The 22,710-nt window shown below is 46.1% G+C and overlaps 1 protein-coding gene across 1 annotated transcript; it reads right to left on the bottom strand.

Moving 5' to 3' along the window:
- Positions 1-181: 181 nt before the first annotated feature.
- LOC146196484 (calmodulin-B-like) lies at positions 182-18,511 on the bottom strand. The gene is made up of 4 exons (XM_084598227.1): positions 18,483-18,511; positions 6,119-6,262; positions 5,290-5,532; positions 182-2,729 (listed from the first exon to the last, which is right to left on the bottom strand). Exons 2-4 carry the CDS (start codon positions 6,243-6,245, stop codon positions 2,698-2,700), a joined length of 402 nt encoding a protein of 133 aa, XP_084454353.1. The 5' UTR covers positions 6,246-6,262; positions 18,483-18,511; the 3' UTR covers positions 182-2,697.
- Positions 18,512-22,710: the final 4,199 nt, after the last annotated feature.

Below are 22,710 nucleotides of genomic sequence, written 5' to 3'. Positions count from 1 at the left end.
AAATGATACCTCAACTTTATTGTAAGCTCTGTAAGTTCATCACTGCAAGCTTATGGTCATGCCTAAGTGATTTCAGTTGTTAAAGGTCATGAGATGCTGCAGAGAGCAAATTACAGCGGAACAAAAGCATATCTCTGTCATGTGATGGTCAATAAGAAAACACGAGACATATTTTCAACGTTTATTAGGGGTTGTTTTCAGTCACAGCAGAGGAGAGAAGTTTGTACATGTGTGAGGCATGATGGCACCTCGTCATCTTTGGAAGGTAATGAAACAAGAAAACAATCCAAAGCTGTGCCTGTTGAAAGACTCTAAAACCATGCAGCAGTACCAATGCAGGTAGCGTGTATCAACTGGGTACATGGAGGCTGATGATTTGCAAACATCACAAGGCAATGAGCGCTCATGTTTTTGGGATTGGGGTGAGGGGCATGTTTGTAGTGATGTGTTTAATCATGAATTATGTGTGGTGATTGTTGCACGGTGTGTGAAAGTACCTGTCACGCAAGAGTACTATTCTCTTTATCCACATTGCATGTTATCGAGTGTTACTGTTATTATTTCACAGACTGCTTAGAACTTCTGCAATGTCTGCAGTGCTGCAAGAAGCCTTGATCCTGCAGAGTGACTCCAAAATTTTTAGTGGGCTGGACTCAATGCTAAGGCAAGTGCTTCATTGAATTAGTTGCAGAAAAAGAGCTGTATAATAAGCTTGGTTTGAAGCAGGGATTGCAATCTATTGGAGCAGTAAGCAGCAGGTCTGTTTTAGACTGATAGAAGGACTTGAAGGAAAAATAATGGCACGGTTGCCGTCTTTCGACCAGACTGAGTTGCTGCATCCCGCTTTTTTCTGAAATTTTGAAAAACAAGCTGAGATTCTAGCTTTGGGAGAGGAGCGTCCACCAGAGGCTACCTATGACACTAAGTCTAGCATCTTGAATGGTGCTTAAACACAGTGGTGAAAACTGTGGCTGAGTGGCACCAGAGAAAAGCGTTTGAGATATTCCTTCCTAGCATGTCTTGTTTTTCTTGGCTTTACTTTCAAGTTCTTACTTGTCATGGCTAAACTTCCTGCTCTTGTTTGAATTTGTAGTGATGAAAATCTCTGCAAGTAATGGGACAGTGTGTGCAATTAGTGAACGCTAGTTTTCAGACTCAACTGAGTAGTTTGTTTTCAGACACGATTTAACTGACATCATGAGTCGCAGACTGCTTCTAGTGGTATGTAGATTAACGTTGCCTAGGTTAATGTCTGTGTATTCTTTGAGAACATAAGTGCACTTATCTGCGCAGTCTGGTTTCGAACGGTGCTTTCTCAGTGTTTGTAGTTGTATTGTGTGACTTCACACTGCATTTGATTGCACTGTGTTCAGTGCTCTCTGTAGCTAAAACCTCTTGCTTGCACAAAACGAAATCAGAATTTTAATGTCTGACCATTTATCCTCTCAAATGCAGCACTGTGACTTGGGCAGAAGTAGTTTTCAATAATGTAAATGTATCCTGCAGCAGATGTGACAGCGATAACAGCAGTAGTGAAGGTGCCGTGCTTCGGCAGTGTTCCCCTTATGCAACCTGGCTTCCAGTAGGTGATTTTTTTGAAGTGCTTCGATTGGAAACATTTCACTGTGGCGCCGTAGGTTTGGCGTACTACCTGAAGGAAAGCGTGGTTTAAACCAGTATCGCAGACAACTCGATTGAGGAGTTGTGGCCGTGTGTAGTATTGATAGACATTTTTTGCTAATAACAAACTTCCTCTTTAGTCTCGATAACCCTCAGACGTTCAAATAAGTAGGACGGATTGTTGTGCCGGTTCGCTATATGCAGAAATTACTGACTGTTGGGAAACTCCTCTTTTTTTTCCTTTTTTTTTTTTAGTAGAACCAACGCAGACTGTGTTGCAGGTAAGGACAGGACAGGTATGCTGTACGCACTGATACACCCCCTGATGTTTAAACCAAGGTTGTGATTGTGGTGGGTAAAGTTCGAACCGGACAGACACACTCCAGAGTAAATATAGCGGAGACACAGGTGGCATCCTCTTCTGAACCCTTGCCAAAGTTAATGTGTTGCACTTTTATATTGTTGCACAAACGACTAGCTGATGTAGAAGCAGTACTTTTCGACGAGGCGTATTGTTCAAAACTTCCGAAGAGAGCATATAGGCACTAATCTGAATGCAAAAGTGTAATATTTGGGCCAAGTCGGGTTACTGTTTTCATTTGTTCATAAATGTTTCTGTCGTGCATCAATGCAGACAAGATGATACATTGTTGTAGAGGCACCTCCACAAAATGCGACGTGACCATTATCACTACATGAGACACATCCACAACAATGCATGTTCCTTCCGCTAGGCTTTGTTACCAAAATACCAGCAGCTAGAGGCACCGCAGTATCCTTCAGTGAGGAGTGCACGTGTTTTACAGGGTGATAGGGAGTGGAAGCTCCGTGCCTTTGCACGGTAGTGGCGGGTGATGATGCGTAGGGAGTGGGGTACGTCGCCACCCGGCCGCGCCGGGCGGTGTTCTCCATAATAGCGTGTCAAGGGACGTATCCTCGCTGCTTTCTTTGCGATACTCTTGTCTGCCTGCAGCTGGGTGGGTACACAGCAGTCGGGCTCGGCATTGCCAAACTGGAAGAGGACACATCGCGATGTCTCACTCTAGGCTCCATGTGCTCCGGTCGCTGGCGCCGCGCTCACTTCGGAGCCGTGAGGATCGTGACGAACTCTGCGAAAAATGAGCAAGCCACTCGTTAGACCAGTCGTTAGACCAGATGTCTTGCTGTTCATACATTGAAGAATAAAACTTATCATAGTTTGAGCATCCAACTTGTTTGGCGCAAGGTTTGGTTCTCGGTTTTGCCGGCTACCCACCTGATTTCCCCCTTCGGATGAAACCGTTCAATGCTTAAAAAACAATGTTCGCTTTACGCATTTGTGAGCTAAATGTATATGATTTGTGTAGCAATTTAGCCCCGCATGCTAGCCATAGCCGTTGCAACTGCTGCCGCGTCGCGAAGGGCGCTACACCTTCCACCGTAGCCGCCCTTTCCCTCAACTTTGCCGCCTGCCAACTGTGTCAGATGTTTCATGCTTACGCCAAGTCCTTGTAATGAAATGATCAATTATGTGATTAAGGTCTTAAGGCTGACGCTGTAGTGGAATGCAAGGCAACAGCATCTTTCACTCAAGTGAGGAGAAGCAAGGTGGTGAAAAAAGCATAGACCTTTGCAAGGAGGAATTCCGATTCCCTAGACGCTTTCATATTGTTCCCTGGACTGTCGTGTGCACCTCCCGTTAGCATGGTGGAAGTTGCAGCGGAACCGGTTTCCGGCAGTCCAGAGATAAAGAATTTTGAAAACTTGATGCGTTACGATTCAGAAGTGTATACTCGTCTCTTCAGTACAGTGACCTAGGTCAAAGCTAGTTGGGCCTAATTAACACTGCTTGCACGTGTGTGAAGCACTCGCAAGAAATGGTCTGGGCACACACGTGCGCAATTGCACCTTCCCTTTAACGTGTTAGGCTTAGTTAAGCCTAACTAGGCCTAAATGTCTCTGAGGTCACATTACAGTGGCACTTGCTGTGTAAGCATATTTCGTTCTAAAGTGCTGTTTCGCACGTAAAGCTTGCATTGTCAAACCACTCATTTTTCCCTTCAGCGAATCCACATCCCACAAACTACATCCATGATTGTGCCTTGTCTATGGTGCCCTTCTGGCGAAGAATCCAGAAGGCTAATTCCACCATGCAGATAGCAACCACAACCTGGCTGCCCATGCTCTATTAAAATCAAATCATGAGCACTACTTGAGGTCAGTTCTATGCTTTGGTGAAAAGGAAAACTTGTTCTCTTACGGACGGTGGCGATTGGCTAAATCCAAATGAAAAGCCAGGCGCTCCTGGTGGGAGGAGGGAGCAGTAACTGGGGATACTCTATCCCCAGTTACTGCTCCCTCCTCCCACCCACCCGTACGCATCGCATTTGTGAATTTGGGGCTTATCAAAAGCAGATCTACATTATTTCGTGAATGCAAACAATAGCACAACATAACCCAACACTTTGTTTCGGTCTCAAGAGAATTTTGTCGACATCATAGCAACCACCTTCAAGGATGCATTATTGCCGTTCTGTCCTTTTTAGGTAGAACAGAGCAGCTGTATGCTCCTTTATCGAGGGTTCCTACGTATGATTTACGGATGTTTTTTACAGTGTAGATATTAGAAATGGCTAATGAAGAGAGCTGACAGCAGGGTTACGTGCGCACATATGTGTCTTGTATCAGCCTTGATCTCGATGCAGACAATGTCGAGTTTATTCTAATGGGGCGACTCTCTCGGTTAGGAAAATAGCGAGTGTGAATGCGCAGAATATATTACACTGAAAGGACGAAGGGTGTGGTTAGGGTCCCCTAACTATGCGCGTCGACCCTATTCTAAATCTGCTTAGTAATGAGCAGCTTCACGCCATAACTAGGCTTGCAGAGGTCAACGCACTTGGTGCAAGAATCGTCGTCTTTGTCGCAGTACGAACCGCAGATATCCCAGTTTAGCGCGGTCTTGCATATCGGGCCGTTTTAGATATGGGCGACCCTATCGATAGGGGGATGAAAGTAGAACCCTACGCTGAAAGGGAATAAGGGTCTGATTAGCCTCCCCTTTGCGTTCCGATCGTATTCTAAATCTGTATTTTAAAACTTCAATGGATTATCTATTTTATTACTAGCCAGTTAGGTGACGCTCATTGTCTTGTCTAGGTGCGATTCGTGCCATCGCATGCGGCAGTGCGCAGCATATAGTCCCGCGTCTTCAATCTGATATCTAGGATGTTGGTGCACGTTAAAGAACCCAGATGTTCGAAATTCCCGGAGCCCTTCACTACGGCGTCTCACATAGCTTGAGCCGCTTTGGTTACGTTAAACCTCATAAATAAGATACCTATGATAAGGGGCTGCATACCTTCATCTGCAGAGCCGAGCATACACTGATATTTAGATCGCTGCGCGTTCGTCGAGGTAATGAGTTGATTTGGCGTTTGGCTGGGGCAAAATACAATAACGGTTATTAGGAACAATATTGCATTCCGAGGAACATTAATGTGGAAAAGTCACTTTTTTGTTACTGCAGCGTGACAATAGTTCCGGTACTTGAATGCTTGTAATTTCAGGCAACCTTATGTCCAGTTAGCGCTCCGCCATGTCAGCAGCCAGCTACCGCGTAACAGCGCCATCAACGCCGGAGATTTTCGGTGAACGGGGCTCCGCGGCGGGTACTACACGCGCACCCACCGTCGTAGTTGACGAGGCCGTCTCCATCGAGGTCCGCTTCGCGGATCATGTCCTCGACCTCTTCGTCGGTGAGCTTCTCTCCCAGGTTGGTCATGACGTGCCGCAGCTCCGAAGCCGAGATGAAGCCGTCGCCGTTCTTGTCGAACACGCGGAATGCCTCGCGGAGCTCCTCCTCGCTGTCCGTTTCCTTCATCTTCTTTGACATCATGAACAGGAACTCGTTGAACTCGATCGTCCCATTCCCTGCGAGTACCGTCGTTCCTTCGCTATAACGAGAGCTTCGCAACACAAATGCATCGTTTTTATTCGCATAAAGTTCTTACCTCGGGAAGTTTATTTGCACGAGATAATAAAATAAATTGGTTCAAAGGAAAGGAAAGGCGCAGTATCTGTCACACTTGTTCTGTGGACACCTGAACCGCGCCGCAGGGGCTTTTAAGTTCGAAATGCGTTTGCTTACTGTTATATTAGAGCCAGGTCCCGCGTATCAGGAGTGCTGCTTTCGCGGTATTCTTGACATTTGCTTTGTCACCTTTACGCATCGAGAGGTTTTGTCAGGATGAGTAACTTAAGGCTCAAATATGGCAGTCATTTGATCTACGTGAACCCCAAAGTGATAACCTACTCAAAAGAGATACGGAAGGGAACTCAGAAAGGAAGCTTGCAAAATTAGTTGAAAGTATAGATACAAATGAATAAGTGACACCCTGTATACGTGTACCTGCGCTGGTATGTTCGATGCACACCGTAAAGCAGCTCGACCTCATGAAAGGTCTATAGAAGATTGTAAACGCTTGCGTCTAGCATTTGATAGGCCAGCGACCCTCACCGTCCGTGTCCACGAGTGTGACCATATTCCGCAGCTCCGTTTCGGTTGGCCTCTGCCCTAGGGAGCGCATGACGATCCCCAGCTCAGACGACGTGATCCGGCCATCCGAGTCCTTGTCGAACAGCATGAAGGCCTCTTTGAACTCTGGAAAAAGTCAAGGGCGCAAGGAAAAAGAAAGGAAACGTTTAAGAGTTGGCACTTAACATGACGGTAGTCAGCACAGTGAGCATTGAGCGCAGCACTCCTAGTTTATTATCTTGTAACATGCCGTCTAGCTATTAAGGGTTTGGTGAGCGCACTTATATTTCTCAGACGAAGCTTCAGATGTTTCCGAAAAGCTGCAGCTTGTAGGGGATTTTGATTCGGGATAATTTCCGACAGTCTTCATAAAACTGAAAACAGTTCTTCCAGGGCACTAGTGCGGAGTGGATCCCATGTCCAGTTCAGTTCAGTCGTGTCCGACTCTTCGTGACCCTATGGACCATGTCACGCCACGCTTTCCGGTCTCTCACTATCTTCCCAACATCGCATCACTTCATCTGCACTGCCTCGAGAATGCCATCTAACCATCGCGTTCGCTGCCTACCCCTTCTCCGCCGACCCTCAACCTTTCCCAACATCAAATCTTTCTCCAGCGACTCCTCTCTTCTCATCAGATGACCAAAGTAGCTGAGCTTTAACTTTAGAATTTGACTCTCCAATGAGCAGTCAGGGTTTATGGTCGACAATATCGACTGATTGGATCCCATGTATACAGGAGGTGAAATTGGATGTTGCGGGGGCGTGGGAGAGGCGTCTCGGCTGCTCTTCAAATTTTATTTTCCATGACGCTCAACATCTATCCAAATTTTTGAGATAGTAGTTTATACGAGTGATACAAGAGCATTTTTAGAACATGTAACTGTGCCACGAATGGTGCTGGCACCCAGTTAGCATTTATCTAAAGTGTCGTCATGGCAGAGCTAATGCAATGCTTGCTCTAGCACTATAGCCAGCAGCAACCTTAATTTCATCTGATGTGACGATCACGAGAGCCATGCTGCCTGTGGTATGAAATCTCTGATGTGTAAACGCCAAGAAGGCTCTAGGTTTACATCATACTAAGGCTGGTATGATGTATGGTATGGTTTGTAGGACAAGGTACATTATGTTTAGCGTCCGGGGGCTGCGCGATGGTTATGAGGAAATCCGCAATCGTACAGTGGAGGACCCCTGTTTAATTTCAATGATCTTGGATCCTTTACCGTTAACTGATAATTTGCGCAGTGTGTTTTCATCAACCATTAAGGGCATGGTTCGCCTGTTGACATCAATGTACTGGATCGAGGGAACAGTTTGGGAATCACCGATATTGTTTCCCACGGCCCGTACGAAACGCACAGACAGGCAGTGACGGGGCTCATACTATAAAGTTAAAAAGTACCGCGACTATACGATTTTTAGTTTTTGTTTTTTTCGTTGTAATGATGCGTAGTCGCCCAAAGCTGCCTTTTACCGTTTCGGTTTTAGCTGAGCCGAACAATTAGAGCTTAGTAAAGGCCACGCAAGACATTAAAAAGACTGCTATTAAGCGGCTTCTTTATTGTTTGTCATTATGGTCTCTGAAGGTAGGCTGCTTTAATCACTGTGGTGAAATAAAACGACAAAGCATACATTACATGCTTACGTGCATAATTTCTAAAGCACGCAGTATTATACACGTCGAGCGAGGTGCCGCCTTTATAAAACCGCCTGGCTGCATAAATGAGCCACACGGCCAATAAAACATCACCGCAGCCACTTCACGGAGTGGAAAGGCCACCCACGGAGCGACGCCGTGGTATCCCGGCGAAAAGGGGTATTTTGTTTTGGGCAGCTGTCGAAGAGGCCGCCTCCTGGAGGGGACAGGACAATGCGTGGCCCCTGTGCCCACTGCTCGCGCGCCTTCTTCCTCGGCCCAGCGGCACAACGCTGCGGCGTCGCTGGGGCGTAATGGAGCCCCTCATGCGAGCTAAATCGGTCTTGCGTGCGACAGCACCGGCGTCAGCAGTGGCCGCTGCAGCAGCAATGGGGGCGAAGGCGTTGCTCGAGTTCCTGTTCGCCGCAGCCATGCTGCTGACCGCCGCACGTGCCCTCCACTCGGCCGTTCTGCATGCTGGCCGCCAACGCAGTGCTGTCGTCTCTTTCACTGTCCCCCCCCCCCCCCCCTTAATTTCTTTTTCATAAGTTTGCACAACACCGAGTCTGCGTCACGATCCTCCGTACAGTGCCGCTCGAACAGCTTTTCCTCGAGCCAAAAATAATTGGAAGGGCGAAGGGAAATTTCTTCTTTCCACTTCGCGTGAAAAAGCCCCCCATTAAATCGAAATTATTCTCGAACGGCGCCTCGCCTCCTCTTTACTAACAGCTCTTTTTGGCTATTCACTAAACAGAGTGAGATGGATACTGCGCCTTAATTTTATCACCTCATTGCTAGTTATTTTAAATAATAGCATTACTATATTGTTAATAAATTTTCTCCTGATCTCAGCTGCAAACTCTCGACTTGAAAAACTTTAGAAAAGGGCGACACCTTTCTGTTGACACAAGGGGACTGTTTGTTGGTAACGGAATCCTTTTGGCTGCTCCTCTTGGTGCCTTTTTTTTTTTTTTGTTCTAAAGGAGAGTCGTGGCGTGCAATTTGGATGAGGAGTTTTTGGGAGCGACAACGAGAACCTGTAATGGGAGCGGCTATCTGAGAGCTGATCTAGGTTAAACTTAAGGACCCAACCGGCCGAAGCAAGAACTTGATATGGGCAGATCAGGTTGTCGAAAAAACAAAGCAGATTAGGTGATTGAGACTACGCGGAGCTCCGTAAATAGTTTAAAGTCTCCCCGCTCAAATAAGGCAGCACTGCTGGGGAAGATGACTTCGGCCGCGTCTTCTCAGGGCGGCTAGTGAGGCGCACGTGCTTACTCAGATGTGTTTGCGTACACACCCGAACAGACCTGCATGTGTCGCTGAATGCTGCATTCAAGACGACTATGCATTTGAGCAATATTTGAGACTAAGGCTAACCTCTCCGTTGTTCTCGCCACTGCAGATGCAGAAAAAAAAAAGTAAATAAACGCTTTTCTACCTCTACCCCTGAGATTAAGGCATGGTAATGAAATAGAACCAACGGATGAGAAAAACAAAGACAGTCCATACTGAGGAAACGATTCAAGGTCACTACAAATGCGAATACGATTTGCATGTACTGGCACGTTACAGTCTCGGGGGTGTAAAAAAACAAAGAAAACTTGAGGACGTTTGGTTTACTTCTCTGCCATTTTTGTTTATTTGACTTCGGCTGCAACATCTACCATCTTGTATTGACTTTGCCGCCTTTTTGCTTTCGGTTTGATTCTGAAAACATATTTCTTGCACATTTTAGCGAGTACGCAATTTGAAGGCAGCAATGCCATTCTGCTTACGGTACTCAGTGTTATTTATTCTTTTGACATAGCATTGCTGAAAATAAATTCGGCCAAAAATGTATTCACGTTTAGAAGAAATGAAACTCTTTGTAGCAGAATCACAAAGAGCAGAATGCGGGAGCTAGCCCGATAGTCGTAAACATAACTAAAACGCCGCAGTTACTACGTCCGTGTGGAATCTCGCCTATAAAGCTTGCTTTGCCTTTTACACGCAAGCAGTGCGACAAAAGCACCGATCTCGTGGAATGCTCGCGTGGAATATTTATTGTAGACGTGGGACGGCGGGAAAAAGCGCGAACTAAGCCTGCTTTGCCCACTGCTCCTTTAGTGAAAAAGAAGAAAAGAGGGGAGGGGATGGAACGTAGGAGAGGGAGGAGGGAGAGGATGTTGGCTCGGAATGGGACCCACTCCAAGGGAAGCAGTAGAAGCGCGGGCAGTAGTATCCAGCCAAACCTCGCCAGAAAGATCCCCCCAGAGATTCCAAGCTGCTCCGTGCAGAAGGCGAGGGAGGATTGAAAGCAATAATGTGCAGAAATGGCGCAGAAGAGTTCTACCTGGCGGTGACGCCGCAGGCTGTGAATTACGAGATCCGAGAACCACATGATGAAGGAAGAGAGAGCGATTAGCGGCAAGAACTGGCATAGCGCGCAGTTATAAACACCTGGCCCGCTGTGTGAACCCGCGAAAGCAAAGGATGCATGAACGGGGAAGATGTGCGCAACAGCAGGAACAGAGACGGAGTGGATGATAACGGTCACAATTGGGCTTCCTGCCAGAGGCAGTCTCTCGTCAATGCACATGCAGATGTATTCGAGTAGGAATTATTTTAATGAAAAAATAAAGAACGAAATACTTGAAACGCTTGCGGCTCATTTTGTTGATAAGTGCAGCGATTTGAAGGACGTCTGCAACGTGGACGTGAGCTTGCATGCCCGGGAAGCTGAAATGAGCCATCGTGACCTCGGCTCCACGTGCGGAAATGGCGGTTGGCGGGCGTCCTCTGTAAATAATCTGCTTTTTATCGCATTTACTTTTGCCCTCTGTTATTTTTGCCTTCGCACCTGCGTGTGCGAAAACGGTCGTAAGTCGCTCTCGCAGTATTCCATCGGGGACGCTGGCCACCCGATTATATGCGACCTACGCTGTGGAAGTTTTCAGCGAAACGTAGGGGGCACGTGCGAAATGGGAAGATGCCCAAGCAGTGTTATGACTTGATGCGGTGTGTACACTGAAAAGGCTAATTTTTAAGTGTACTTTCAGCGTGGCCAAACGTACTTTTGTCATAGCAGGGCGATGTAGTATTGTCAGAGTTGTATCGCGAGGTCTACGGCATTGTCATGGTATGGTCGTAGCAGAAAACTCAATGACGTCACCTATGTAGAGTGGGTGATCCCCTTCTGAGCAATAAGAGCGGAGTGTTTCAGGGGTCGATTAGTTGGCCAATCAGAATGCGCCATCTATGGTTGCTCAATCAAAACAAAGTCTGTAATAGGTTGACTTGGGTCTTTCACAGTGAAAGATGCGGTATGGGTGACACAGATATATAGGTATCATTTTTGTTCCGGAGAGGGAGGAGAAGCTGTGCAGTATTTATCTATTTTTATCAAGGCAGTTGTTTCTGAGAACTGCGTGATAAAGGGGTATGAGAAGGGACGAAATATTTCAGCTAAGGCACTTCTTTCTCTGGATGGTGTCGGATACCCGGCAGCGATGAGGTGACAATGTTAAAATGCAAATTTTGGATCCAAGTTTACATAAGTACAACTCAGTGCAAGCTGCGCTGACATGCTATTGAGTTAGCAATGAGTGCATGTGATGAACGACACTTGAAACCTAGGTTACATACAGATTTTCGAATAGTCGGCGAAAAGTCAATAACAAATTCACTTTGTTCTCTTTAAAAGCGCGTTCGTTATTACCTCGTATGATAACCGTGCACGTGGATTTCGGTTATATCTATCTTGGTCTATAGAGATAAGGGCAAGGTGCAATTGTAATTTAACCTGTTTGTCATCGCCTCGTCACTAAAGCGCACGGTAGAAAACTTAATTTTCATAATTTTTGGTAACGGCTCGAAGCTCACGCATAAATAAATTGGCTCCGAGAAGATTTATCCTCATCACAAAAAAGAATTTCCGAGGCATGGATGCCGTGGCTCGTGTGGCGCCAATCTCAATGTACCAGAAATGTTCTTTGAGGCCGTCACGTTGTGACCTTGTTACCTGCGTCATTAACATGTGCACAGCAGTGCCTACAAGAAGGTACTTATCGAAAGGGCATTTTGACATCCCTATATAATTCCGTCAACTCGTAGTTTGTCCTAATCTCTATAGTCATCTGCGACGGCGCACATATGAATACGACGTGATGTGTTCGTGGTGACATCTCGTCAGTTCGCCCTTACCGAAGCTGCATTTTAATGCGTCAGCACGAGATGATAAACTCCGTCACTTAGCCGTTTTGTGATGTCTGATATACATCCAGGCTCGCGCGACATGCAGCGATGATCTGTGTCGGCAGCTTGTGCGACATTACGAGACCACGTGTCGTGGTGGTATGGGCAGGAGCTACTTTTGACAAGGGCACCGAAACCACTGGGGCCCGAGTAATACACGCTACTGATTTAGATCGTGCCGGCGCGGTCGTAAGTCGTGGTTAAAGCGGTACTTTATGTCGGCCAGCTTGGTTAAAGTAGGGCTTTATATGTGCGTCGGGTGGTGTATCACACAAATTGGTACATTACGACCGTATATGCCTATGAGTATGCGCGACTCGAAGCCTAAGAGAAAACTGAAGTGCCAGCACACCTAAATTTCATTTTACCTCACCACGATAAATAACCCGTAAGTTCTTTTTCTCTCTCTCTCTCTCTCTCTCTCTCTCTCTCTCTCTCTCTCTCTCTCTCTCTCTCTCTCTCTCTCTCTCTCTCTCTCTCTCTCTCTCTCTCTCTCTCTCTCTCTCTCTCTCTCTCAAGCATTTTAACGTAACCATTTGCGCTGGATCCGCCGCTGGACAAGGCTGGTTACTACCAATAAAACAGGTCATTGTGATAGCCCTTACCATCATTTTGGTAGTGAAAATGCTGAGCTCTAGGGAAGAAAACACGTTTAATGAAACATCAGGGCTTGTATTACGAGTCCAGGATAGCTGAGACGCGCTTGACCAAAACTTGGTGTTATCGCTGAGTTGAGAATATAGGATTGTTCTGTAAGCCAGTTCGCGTCCGAAACAGGGCGGTCTCGTGTCAGTATTCACGACAGCATCTGGGAGAGAGCAGTTTGAATTGCAGAGGGGAAGTATTTTGTGATTGATTATATTACTAAAATCTCACTGACCTTTTCCTTTAGCAACGGCAAGAGACCTATGCGTTCACCATCTTGTTGCTAATCAGCTCAGCCTGAGGGTTGCGCTAACAATTAACTTGGTAGCGTAGGAAGATTATTTAATACCGAAATGGCCTAATATTCATGAAAAAAAAAAAAGCGTACAAATAAGGGCCTTCCTAAGCGTATGCGTTAGGGAATCAGCTTGAGAAAAAAAGAAAGGGGGGGGGGGGGGGGGGGAGACTGAAGACCATTTATGTGCTACAAATGCAAAAGTAACCCACCTTTAACCCAACATAACCCACCTAATGCAACGTAATAAATCTCAGACCTTATTTATCAAATCTATCTTCATCTACTATCAGTTCAACTTAATAAGCCCTTAGTATAACTTCATCCACCATTTATACAGGTTAGTCCACTGTCGGTAACTATCACTGTCATTAACTACATCTACCATCATGTGTACCTACTGATTACATTTGATCATTTCGCGTATGCCTCTACCCTGTCCTTTCTCCCTATCCCTCTCCTCTTTGTTTTCCTCTACCTGTTGTCCTTTTTATTTTCGCCGCCCTTATTCAGGTGCTTCTTTTGCTTGCGATAGCAGATTCCAGGGCCGGCAAATTGTTTTTTTTTTTTTTTACTTCCTTGTGGTATTATTTTCAATAAAATAGCCACGTGCTATTGTTGCTACTCGGCTACTCTGATGACGTCCACTGATTTTTCGTGTCCGTTCTTCCACACGCCGGACGATGCCAGGTTCCATCGCTGATGACCCATATAGTGATGTCGCATTCAAAACAAGGTGGTCATCAGTAGGCGTCAGCTACACTGCGGTTGTAGTAATTGCTTATTTTCTTCTAACTTTTCAAAAGCTTATGCAGGGACTTAGGTTGGGACCAGGAAGTAATTACGCCATTGGTGACCAGCTTCTTAAAACCTTATCCCTTCGCGAAATTCGTTTCGGCTTCTCGTGTAATTTAGCGTCTGCGAATATTTTAGAATACTGAGCAACTTAAACTAATCGTGAAGGGCTGAGATGAAAAAAAAGAAGAAGAAGTTGTTAAGAATGGAGGCAGGCCTTTCGGGCGTCAGTACCATTCTACGCTAGTTAAGAATTGCTCAAGGCTTTTCCAGAAGTAGCAGACCGCGTCACGAAAATCGGAAGGCGATGTTTTCTCGGCGCATTATGCGCTCGTGTTGCGAAAGTCAGAGGAACTTTTAGGATCAATTTTTTTTGGGGCCTAACTGCCCATCCTTAGCACTAACTGTTTATAACTCCAATATTACTTTCTGCGGAATCCTAAAAAGCCATTCGCGTTTACTGATATATTGCCCTCGAGCTCAAAATTGCGGCTGTATTCTTTGTCTTGGCTATGCTCTACGTGCAATGAACGTTTTCGCCAGAATGGGCTGTGAATTTTTCGTTGCCATTTTTAAACTCCACCAGTGCTTTGCGGATAAGTTTCTGCGACTGTGACATGAAATACGAGAGACGACGTCTAGCTCAGTCGTATATTTTTCTAGGCATTAAAGCTAAGGCGAAAAGTGCTGCCATCAGATCCGATAGTCTTCCTTTGTTATTTATCTGTTCACGGATGTCATCAGTATCGTTATGTTTTGCCTGGCTGCGCATCGCAAGAAATCTGCGCGGGTCGAAAGGGTGCGTCACAGTGCGGCCCGGGGAAGAAAAAGAAGGCCAGTAAAAGCCTTGGACAGCGCAAAAACGCGAGGCGGCAAGCAAACAAATAAACAAACAACAGGAAACAACATTAAACTTTAACATAGTAAACAAAATAACAGAACAACGAACGTCTTTATTCAAATGATTAAACAACTATGTACAGAAAAAGCGAAACATGTTTTCTGAACGCACGCCTGACATATAACGTTTGCGCGCGGGTTTCTCAATGATTCAAGAAGGCGACCTCGCATCCGCGGTTATGTGGGTCGGGTCAGAGCGTTCTCGCCAATCGTGTTGACGCGTGCACGCCTTGTGCGCTACCCGCCCGCTTTTTCTCGGTGCTTAGACTGGCTGCCGCTTGTGTGCTGCAATCTGACACGGCACTGCGGGCGTCGGGGGTCTCATTCATAATGAACGCGGTTTCCTTGGAGGCAGAAGCATCGACACGCTTTTCAGCTAATTGTCATTGGCATACTTATACTTTAAAACGCGACGGAACCAGCGCTGAAACGTGGAGCGCGGCCGTCAGAGGAGGAGGGTGCACAAAGTGCTTGAGGCGTCTTCTGCAGAACCGCTTGATGAATGATGACAGCGAGATTAATTATGGAGGTCATAAATAATAAGTTTGAATCGTCGTTGCGTTGCCCTGGGAGAATATTTTGGGAGAATCCGTCGTTAGGTGGTTTGTGTTTTCTATCTTTTTTTTTTCTTTCAGATATTGAATTTTTGATTGTCTGCTCTGAATGGTAATATTGAAGGCGTTGAGGAACACTGGGAGCTGAAATGGCTTTACTGGAAGCGGCATCCACGTGCCGTCTGAGGGCGCTTAATGGGAGGTTTCAGTGACTACGCCATCGTATTGTCATTCGTTTCTCTCAACTTTATTATCCTTGTCCTGCCCTTTAATTCAGTGTCGTCCTCTCTGTATTTTTTTTTTTTTTTGCGTTGTTAAATGTTTCAAGTCTCTCAGCTTGTACGGTTTTTTATTGTTGACTTATATCACGGTGGCCCACGCTCCTAACGACTTTGTCTATGCATTTCCGTATTTTGATGATGATGCTACCAGCAGATAAAAGCGCCTTTTCGTTTGCTTGAGTTGCGTCAATAACCAGCTCTTGTGTCACCGCTGAGGCGATGGCGATGTGAGTCACGGGAAGATGCATATGTAGGCATGATTTAGGGGAGAGAAAATGAGTCATCAGTTTTGAGGTGCTCTAAAGCGAATCAGTGGTAGCTGAACGGGAAGTTTCTTTCTTTCTTTTTTTTTTTTTTTTGGGGGGGGGGGGGTCATCATCATCTGCCGGGACAATTTAATTTACGGATGATCTTCTCAATGCCCTCCCACTTGCATTTCATGTCATGGATCTGAGCGAATCTGTTGCAGTAATCGATACGGAACCGCTTGCATTATACACCTGCGGGCCCCCGTCGACGGAGAAGTGGTCCACGGGTTCTCAGCGCGTCCACAGGTCCGCTTGGTGCCGTCTCGGTCGAGGTGTTGGGTTTTATGCCCTTCCGTGACGATCGAGTTTGTGTGGGAAGAAGCGCAAATGGTCTTTGTTCACACGTCATGACGATATTTATTGTGATTGCTATTGTGACTGCTACGATAACGATATGTCGAAAAGCTGTGCACTAGTTGCAAATAATGTGCTCTCGAGAGCACATTATTTGCAACTAGTGCACAGCTTTTCTCACATGTACAGAGCTTAAAGCGTCTTATTCTGGACATCGGCAGTGATACAAACCTATTGGAGTCGCGCAGCAACATCTCTCCCTACCATTCTGAAAGTTATAACTTCGACGGATGTAATTGGTTTAGCCCTATCACTCAGCTTGGAAGCACAGGTCTGAGACACGTTACTTTCGGCAAAGGCTATCACATTCCGAACCTTGCATCATGCATTGGCTGTAAAGGGCACGATCTTCGTCTGAGTTGGCCGCAGATTCATCAAATCTGTGCGTACGACAGGGTTTTAGAGTGCACAAAAAGCAATCTGATTGCCTTTGGATTTTGTTACATCTTTCGGGCTTGTTTCCTCGAAAGCTGTGAATTTCACGCGGCCCAGTAGCTAGCAAGTGCTAGCAATCTGACGAAACGCCTTCGCTACTTGGCTGCTCGTGAAACGAGATGTCTTCGTTACTGCCTGCAAATAACTTCAGCAGTGGTATCGGTCGGATGCTGTCAATGTGACAATAAAATAAAAATAACAGTTAATTTTGGCATTGATGGCTGTCTTGTAGATCCGAACATATTGAGCTTACTTCCACTGCCTCGTTTTCCCTGTGTTTAGAGTCTACGTGCACTCGAAATGTAAAAGCTCCATTAAAGCCCACAATCAACTTAAGAACTTATTATAATTTCAGCGCCTCAAAGAGCGATGTTACCGTCAACGAAGTTTGTCGTATTTCATAGGTCACTGGAATAGGAAACGCCGAAATTGCCGTTTTACAAATGCTTGCTGTCTCTTAACTGCAACCACAGTATGACATTTTTTCATGTTTTAGTTTGTGAAGCAAAAAACAAACAAACAAAAAAATCTGCTGAGGTTTAATGTGGCTAAACGTAGTATAACGTGGAAAAGCACTAGTATGGCGTAGTTTATCTTGTTGTATGGCAGTTGTATTTAACGTTGTCGTTATCTTGTCTCCATCACATACCGGCATATATACTCGTGACGAGGATCGTGGTGTGTGTTGCTCGAGTCACCACGAGCCACATAAATATAAAGCGTCGCTTTAACTACGACATGCGAACATGTCGGCGTGGCTCCTGAAAGGATGGATTCTTATCTCACCCTCCCAGTTTTACAACGAAGCCCCAATAGGCACTGCCAACTCGGGCTATTTGGATGAAGCCTTCTGAAGTAGTGATTTCTCACTCATAATGATCTCTGTTGAGGTAATGAAGCACACGTTAGGTTTATTTTGGTTTTGTGTGGCGTATGATGTGTAACGTTCAAAAGCAATTCAGGCTATGAGAAATGCCGTAGTGGACGGTCTATAAAATATAGACCACTAATATAACACAATACATGGGCGCCCTGCTTCTCGCCTCCATCGGAATGCAGTCGCCGTGGCCGGGGTCGAACCCACCTCCTCAGGTTCAGCTTGTGAGCGTCTTAACAACTGAGCCACCATGGCGAGGCACAAGCACACGTTAGGCGTATATAGGCCATCTGCATAAGATGGCAGGCCGGAGCTTGTGCGAGCAGCGTCAGCTTTGGTAAACAGGAGTTGAGTAAGCTTCGAGTCTGAAGGGCTTTCTTTTTTGTCAGTCATTATCCCTACAGGAAGAAGGCTTGCGCCGTAACATGCTTGGGCCACGGCTTGTTCAAATAAAAGCCCCTTCCAACCAGACGCTCCGGTTCTAAGAACGGTCCGCTCTTTCGGCGGCCCACTTTAGGCCTTCGTCGAAAAGCTCAGCCCTTGCCTCTAAGAACCCCGTCTACTATAGGGTGTTTGCTTCCGTGGATTACAGAAACGGGCACTTTTTCACACGCTTTGACAACAGCTTCGGAAATTAACTGACGGACTCGACGTACAGGGCGTGACATACCGGGCTGACTGGTAACTCGGTACATAATATTATATAGCTGATCTTTCCGCACAGCCTTCTATTGATGGTTATATGGGATTATATCCGCTACTGTCAAAGATTTGTACATTTTCTATCAGTTGAGCAGCCGCCGAGAAGTAATTGCCGAACACGACGTGCGAAAAAAAAAAAAAGAAAGAAAAGAAGTGGTGGGGGTGTTGTGGGTTATGAATATTATCCCAGCAAGGCAGTTCAGGAGTGTGATGTGGCTGGATGGGTGTAGGGATGCCCTTGGCTGCGAGAAACTAAACGCGTGAAATGACAGCCGAAATAAGAATGAAAAAGCGTGCGATAGAACAACTGAGTGTTACGACATACCTGCGACTTGTTCTTCCGTCAAGCCGTACTCCGTCTGCAAAAAAGAAAGGAAACAAGTTAAGCGGACAAAAAATTTAGGCACTGATATGTCGAAATATATTTCTTGCACGTATACAGACAAAACTATTTTCTGGCTTTTGGGATTCATTGTGTAAGGTGTAGGCATATGATTGCAGCGACTCGAGCGAAATGGTCCAGTACACCGTCTTCCCTGTGGTGGCGGGAGAGATGTGTGAGAACGCCAAAATACGCGCAACAAGCGACTCTCGCACGCACGTGCCTTCGCTGATTCTCCATCTCGCTCATCCTCAAACGCAAGCTATGCAAGCTAGCTTGTATACGCTATCGCATCATATGGAATAGCAGTTTATTTAAGCGATAGCTAATACACCTCGTTTGGTCGAATATCCGTCGGCAGTAGTAGTAGTAGTCGGCACCGCGTGTCGAAGATAATCGAGGGCTGCGTAAAAAGAAAAAAAAAAAATAATAATCGTATTGTGGTAATTTAGGGTTCTAGTGATCGATGATTGATTCATGTGTGATAGGCGATGACGAGTTAATAAAATCATTGTAAGTAATTTATGCGTCATGAATTAAATCGAAATAAAAAATGGTAAAAAGGCGGTTCAAAGGTGTCAAAATGCTGAAAATGAAAAGTCAATGCTTGATGATGCTCATTAAGAAAGTTTACTGCGTGTAATTGGCAATTAATTAATTACAATAATTGGAAAATGGCGTTTCAAAGTGTCAGTATGGTCAGAATTAAAAGACAATGCTTGATAATAGTCATTAAGAAAATTTAGACTGTGTAATTCATCAATTAATTATTAGAAGAAATGAAGAACCGAAAAAAGGGGTTCTAAGGTGTCAAAATGCTCGGAATGAGAAGTCTATGCTTGATGATGCTAATTAAGAAAATTTAGAGTGTGTAATTGATCATTTAATTAATGAAATAAAAAAAAATGTTTTCAAAGGTATGAAAGTGCTCATAATGGAACGCCAATGGTAGTTGGTGATAAGCATCGGTGTATAAAAAATCAAAAAAAAAGAAAAATAGAAATAAAAAATAAAAATTAAAAAGAAACAAACGTCGTCCATGTGTGTGAAATGCTGTCGCGTCATACCTTTAATGGTGGAGCCTAAGTGTCCCTCTAAATTTTTTCTCTGCTTCTACTCTTCACGAACGGCGCTTAAGCACAAATATGAGGCCAACATGCGTCCAGCCTCAAGCGACGCTCGAGGTAAGAGTGCATATGGTATGGAAGGGGGTAGAGGGAGCGGAGGTGGGATCTTTGACTGGCAGTGTAAAAAAGCGAGCGTACCTCAACGTTCTATTTTCATTCTCTACAGACAAGGAGCTGTGCGGGTGAAGGACGTAATAGCCCACAAGGTCAGTTTTAAACCCTGCTCATTTACACCTTTTTGTCGCATCGAGTACACGCAGAGCTGACAACCGCGTTCCGTACACCCGAGCATGTGTCTCCGTTGAGCAATGCGAGCTTCGCACCGACGACACCGCCTAGCGCTGTCTTCGGTTCGCTGCTCGTTAAGAAGAACACTCTCCTCCTCTCCTTCTCACTTTCGTGTCTGCCTCTACAAAGGCTGTTAACGCTGTTGGCGCGTCCGCGCCGCGGTCCGTTTTATTTTGGGTCTGGACGGTGGGCGCATTCGCCGCTGGCCTCGGCATTTCGTTCCCACGCACGAAGTGTGCGGGAGGGCCACCGTGTCTTTCATTCGGATGCCGGCCACCACCACGAGGGTGCGAACAAAAACAAATTGGCGGGGAGGGAGAAGCGCTTAGCAGTTGCATGTGCCTCAAAAGACTGCAGAGAGCAGCGCTGTGGGCTTGTCATACTGCGAGGCGCCAGAGAGAATCTCTCTCTCTGTCTCTTTCTTTGTTGTCTTCTTTGTGGACACTTGAATCTTGGGCTGAGAAAGAAAAGGAGAGTGAGAAGGTCTTCGAAAGAGACAGGAGAAAAGTCTGAAGTTAGCCAAGCGTGCTAAAGTCAATGATGTCCGATTGGCTACACTGGCGCGTGCAGATGAGTGTTTAATAAGAGTGAAGGAGAGCGAGAGAAGGAGAGTGTTTCCGTTGCTGTAGGCAATAAAGGCAGAAATAAATTAACTGCATGAGTCTTGAAAACATATATAGCAGTTGGCGCTGCTTTTGAACTATGAAGCGTGTCTTGAAAAACCAACCCTCCAGATCTGTCTAGGGTGCAGGGAAACCCGGTCCCCGCCCTTCCAGTGCTTAGGAGTTCCAGAGGGAAGACAAAAAGCCCACTATACGCAGTGGAGTAATAAAACCAATAAAACCCCTGGCCTGTATACTTTTTAATGACTGCTCATGCATAGTTATTACTTTTGTTGCTGACGATGGCCGAAATGACACGGGCGGACGACGGAGGATGGGTTAGAGTTTTGGCGTGGAACGCAATTTAAGGAAATGGTATAGAGACTTACAGATAACGGGAAAACAAAGTCTAGGAATACTGCATGGAAAATTATATATGAGTTTGGAATTAGGAAGGCCTTTTGTCCCTAGACACATTAAAGAACGTTGCCCCGTCGCCTTTTTCGTTCTGGTGCTGATGTTTTTTTCTGTCACTGGTTTCTGTGCGACCTAAACGTGAGCGCGACCACTAAGCGGCCGTATTGCTCCTAACTCAATCATGTCACAGTACCTCATTCATCATTAACATCAGAATCATCAAAAACACCAACACTGCTAGAAACAGACCCCTGGACGGAAACCTTGAGACGAATGGTACTTTCGTCACAAGTAATGAGTTACTATTTGCCAATAACTTCACACATGACGGTGCTGTGTACAAGTCCCCGCCGACATCTGCGACCCTTTCTTCAGATGCTGCACTCTTGTTGCACGCAAAGAAATCAATTCCATCTTGTCCACGTGGCAAATTTATTATTCTTTACCGCAAGAAAGTGATCAGGAGGCGTCTACAGCTCCAAATGTTAAGAAAAATGACGCAGAATCGCTAAAGCAAGTTCCGACTCCTGAAGTTCCGCAAAGCAGTCCGCAAGGCAATAGCGGAAGTGGGTCTTCCCACTATGGGAGGTCCCAGATCGGCCAAATTAAAGTGCCCGGGGCCGATGCGGGTGCACGCTTACTTGATGCGGAGATGATGAGTTTTGTACGGGTACTGTACAAACAAAAAGGTGCTACACAGATCTCACAACTCTCCGCCCGAATGTGGTCGAAAACGCGAAGTTAGGATGAAAAAGAAAACAAAAAAATGTGAAAGTTCGCGGAACGCAGAAGCCGGTGGAACTTTGAGCGCGGTGCTTCATGCACGTACTGTGGGACGGCAGCAGTCCACCTTCCCCTGGGCGGCGAGCTGGCCCAAAGGCACGCGTCCCTGGCCCTCGCCGCCAGCGCAGCACGCCCGCGCTCGTCCGTGGCTCAAACCCCTTCGGCCGTGGAGACGGCGGCGGCGGCGTTGCTGGAGGCAGCGCTAAACACGGAACGGGTCTCCCCGCTTCTGCCCTCAGCTCTCTTCTTTCCCGTCCCATCTCATTCGCCTACCACGCCACACAGCAGAGGTGCTCCTCTCTGTCTCTTCTTCGCATCACCCACGTGGCAACAACCCCCACCTCCTACATCTAGGGCTCTCTCTTGTTTTTGCTTACTTTTCGCTGGTTGTTTCTGTTTGGCGACTTTTATCTCGACTCTTGTTTCAAAACTGTTAAGGTTAGAACATAGGGTGTTTGAGAAGGAGGAGGACTGAAGAAGCTTCGTGGCATTTACCTTTTGTTGCGTGCGGTTTTCTTTCTTTTTTTTCCTTTTTCTCTCCTTACTTCGCCCTCCCAGCTATTCTGGCTGGTTTCAAAGCTTCGTTGCGAACTCTAGCTTCCTTCGTTCCCAAAAAGTTCAAGGTGTGCCTTTGTCTTCTTTTTACCTTCGATCGCGAACTCCACTTGCTTTTTGAGTGTACTTGTTTGAGCGTTTAAGTTAATCCTTCTTTTAACTACTTCCCGCAGCTCCTGCATATTTTTGCGCAATCTTTCTCTTCCTTCCCTCTCCTCTTTTCACTCACTCTCTCTGCGCTCCCCGGCCGCCGCTTTTTGCGTCGTCTTTCGCGCACCTCCCGAGATTCGGTTGCTCCTTCACATTTTTATTTCTATTTGTCTCTTTCTCCCTTTTTCGAGGCCACCTCTCCTCCCTAAGCCGACGAGTCGCGCAGTCGCTTTCGAACTCGCCGTCGCC

The sequence above is a fragment of the Amblyomma maculatum genome, chromosome 3 (genome assembly GCF_055883805.1).
Source record: "Amblyomma maculatum isolate TAMU_Amacu chromosome 3, ASM5588380v1, whole genome shotgun sequence".
Lineage (NCBI taxonomy): Eukaryota > Metazoa > Arthropoda > Arachnida > Ixodida > Ixodidae > Amblyomma > Amblyomma maculatum.
Note: the sequence above shows the minus strand (reverse complement) of the source record. Positions and strands in the feature narration are given on the sequence as shown.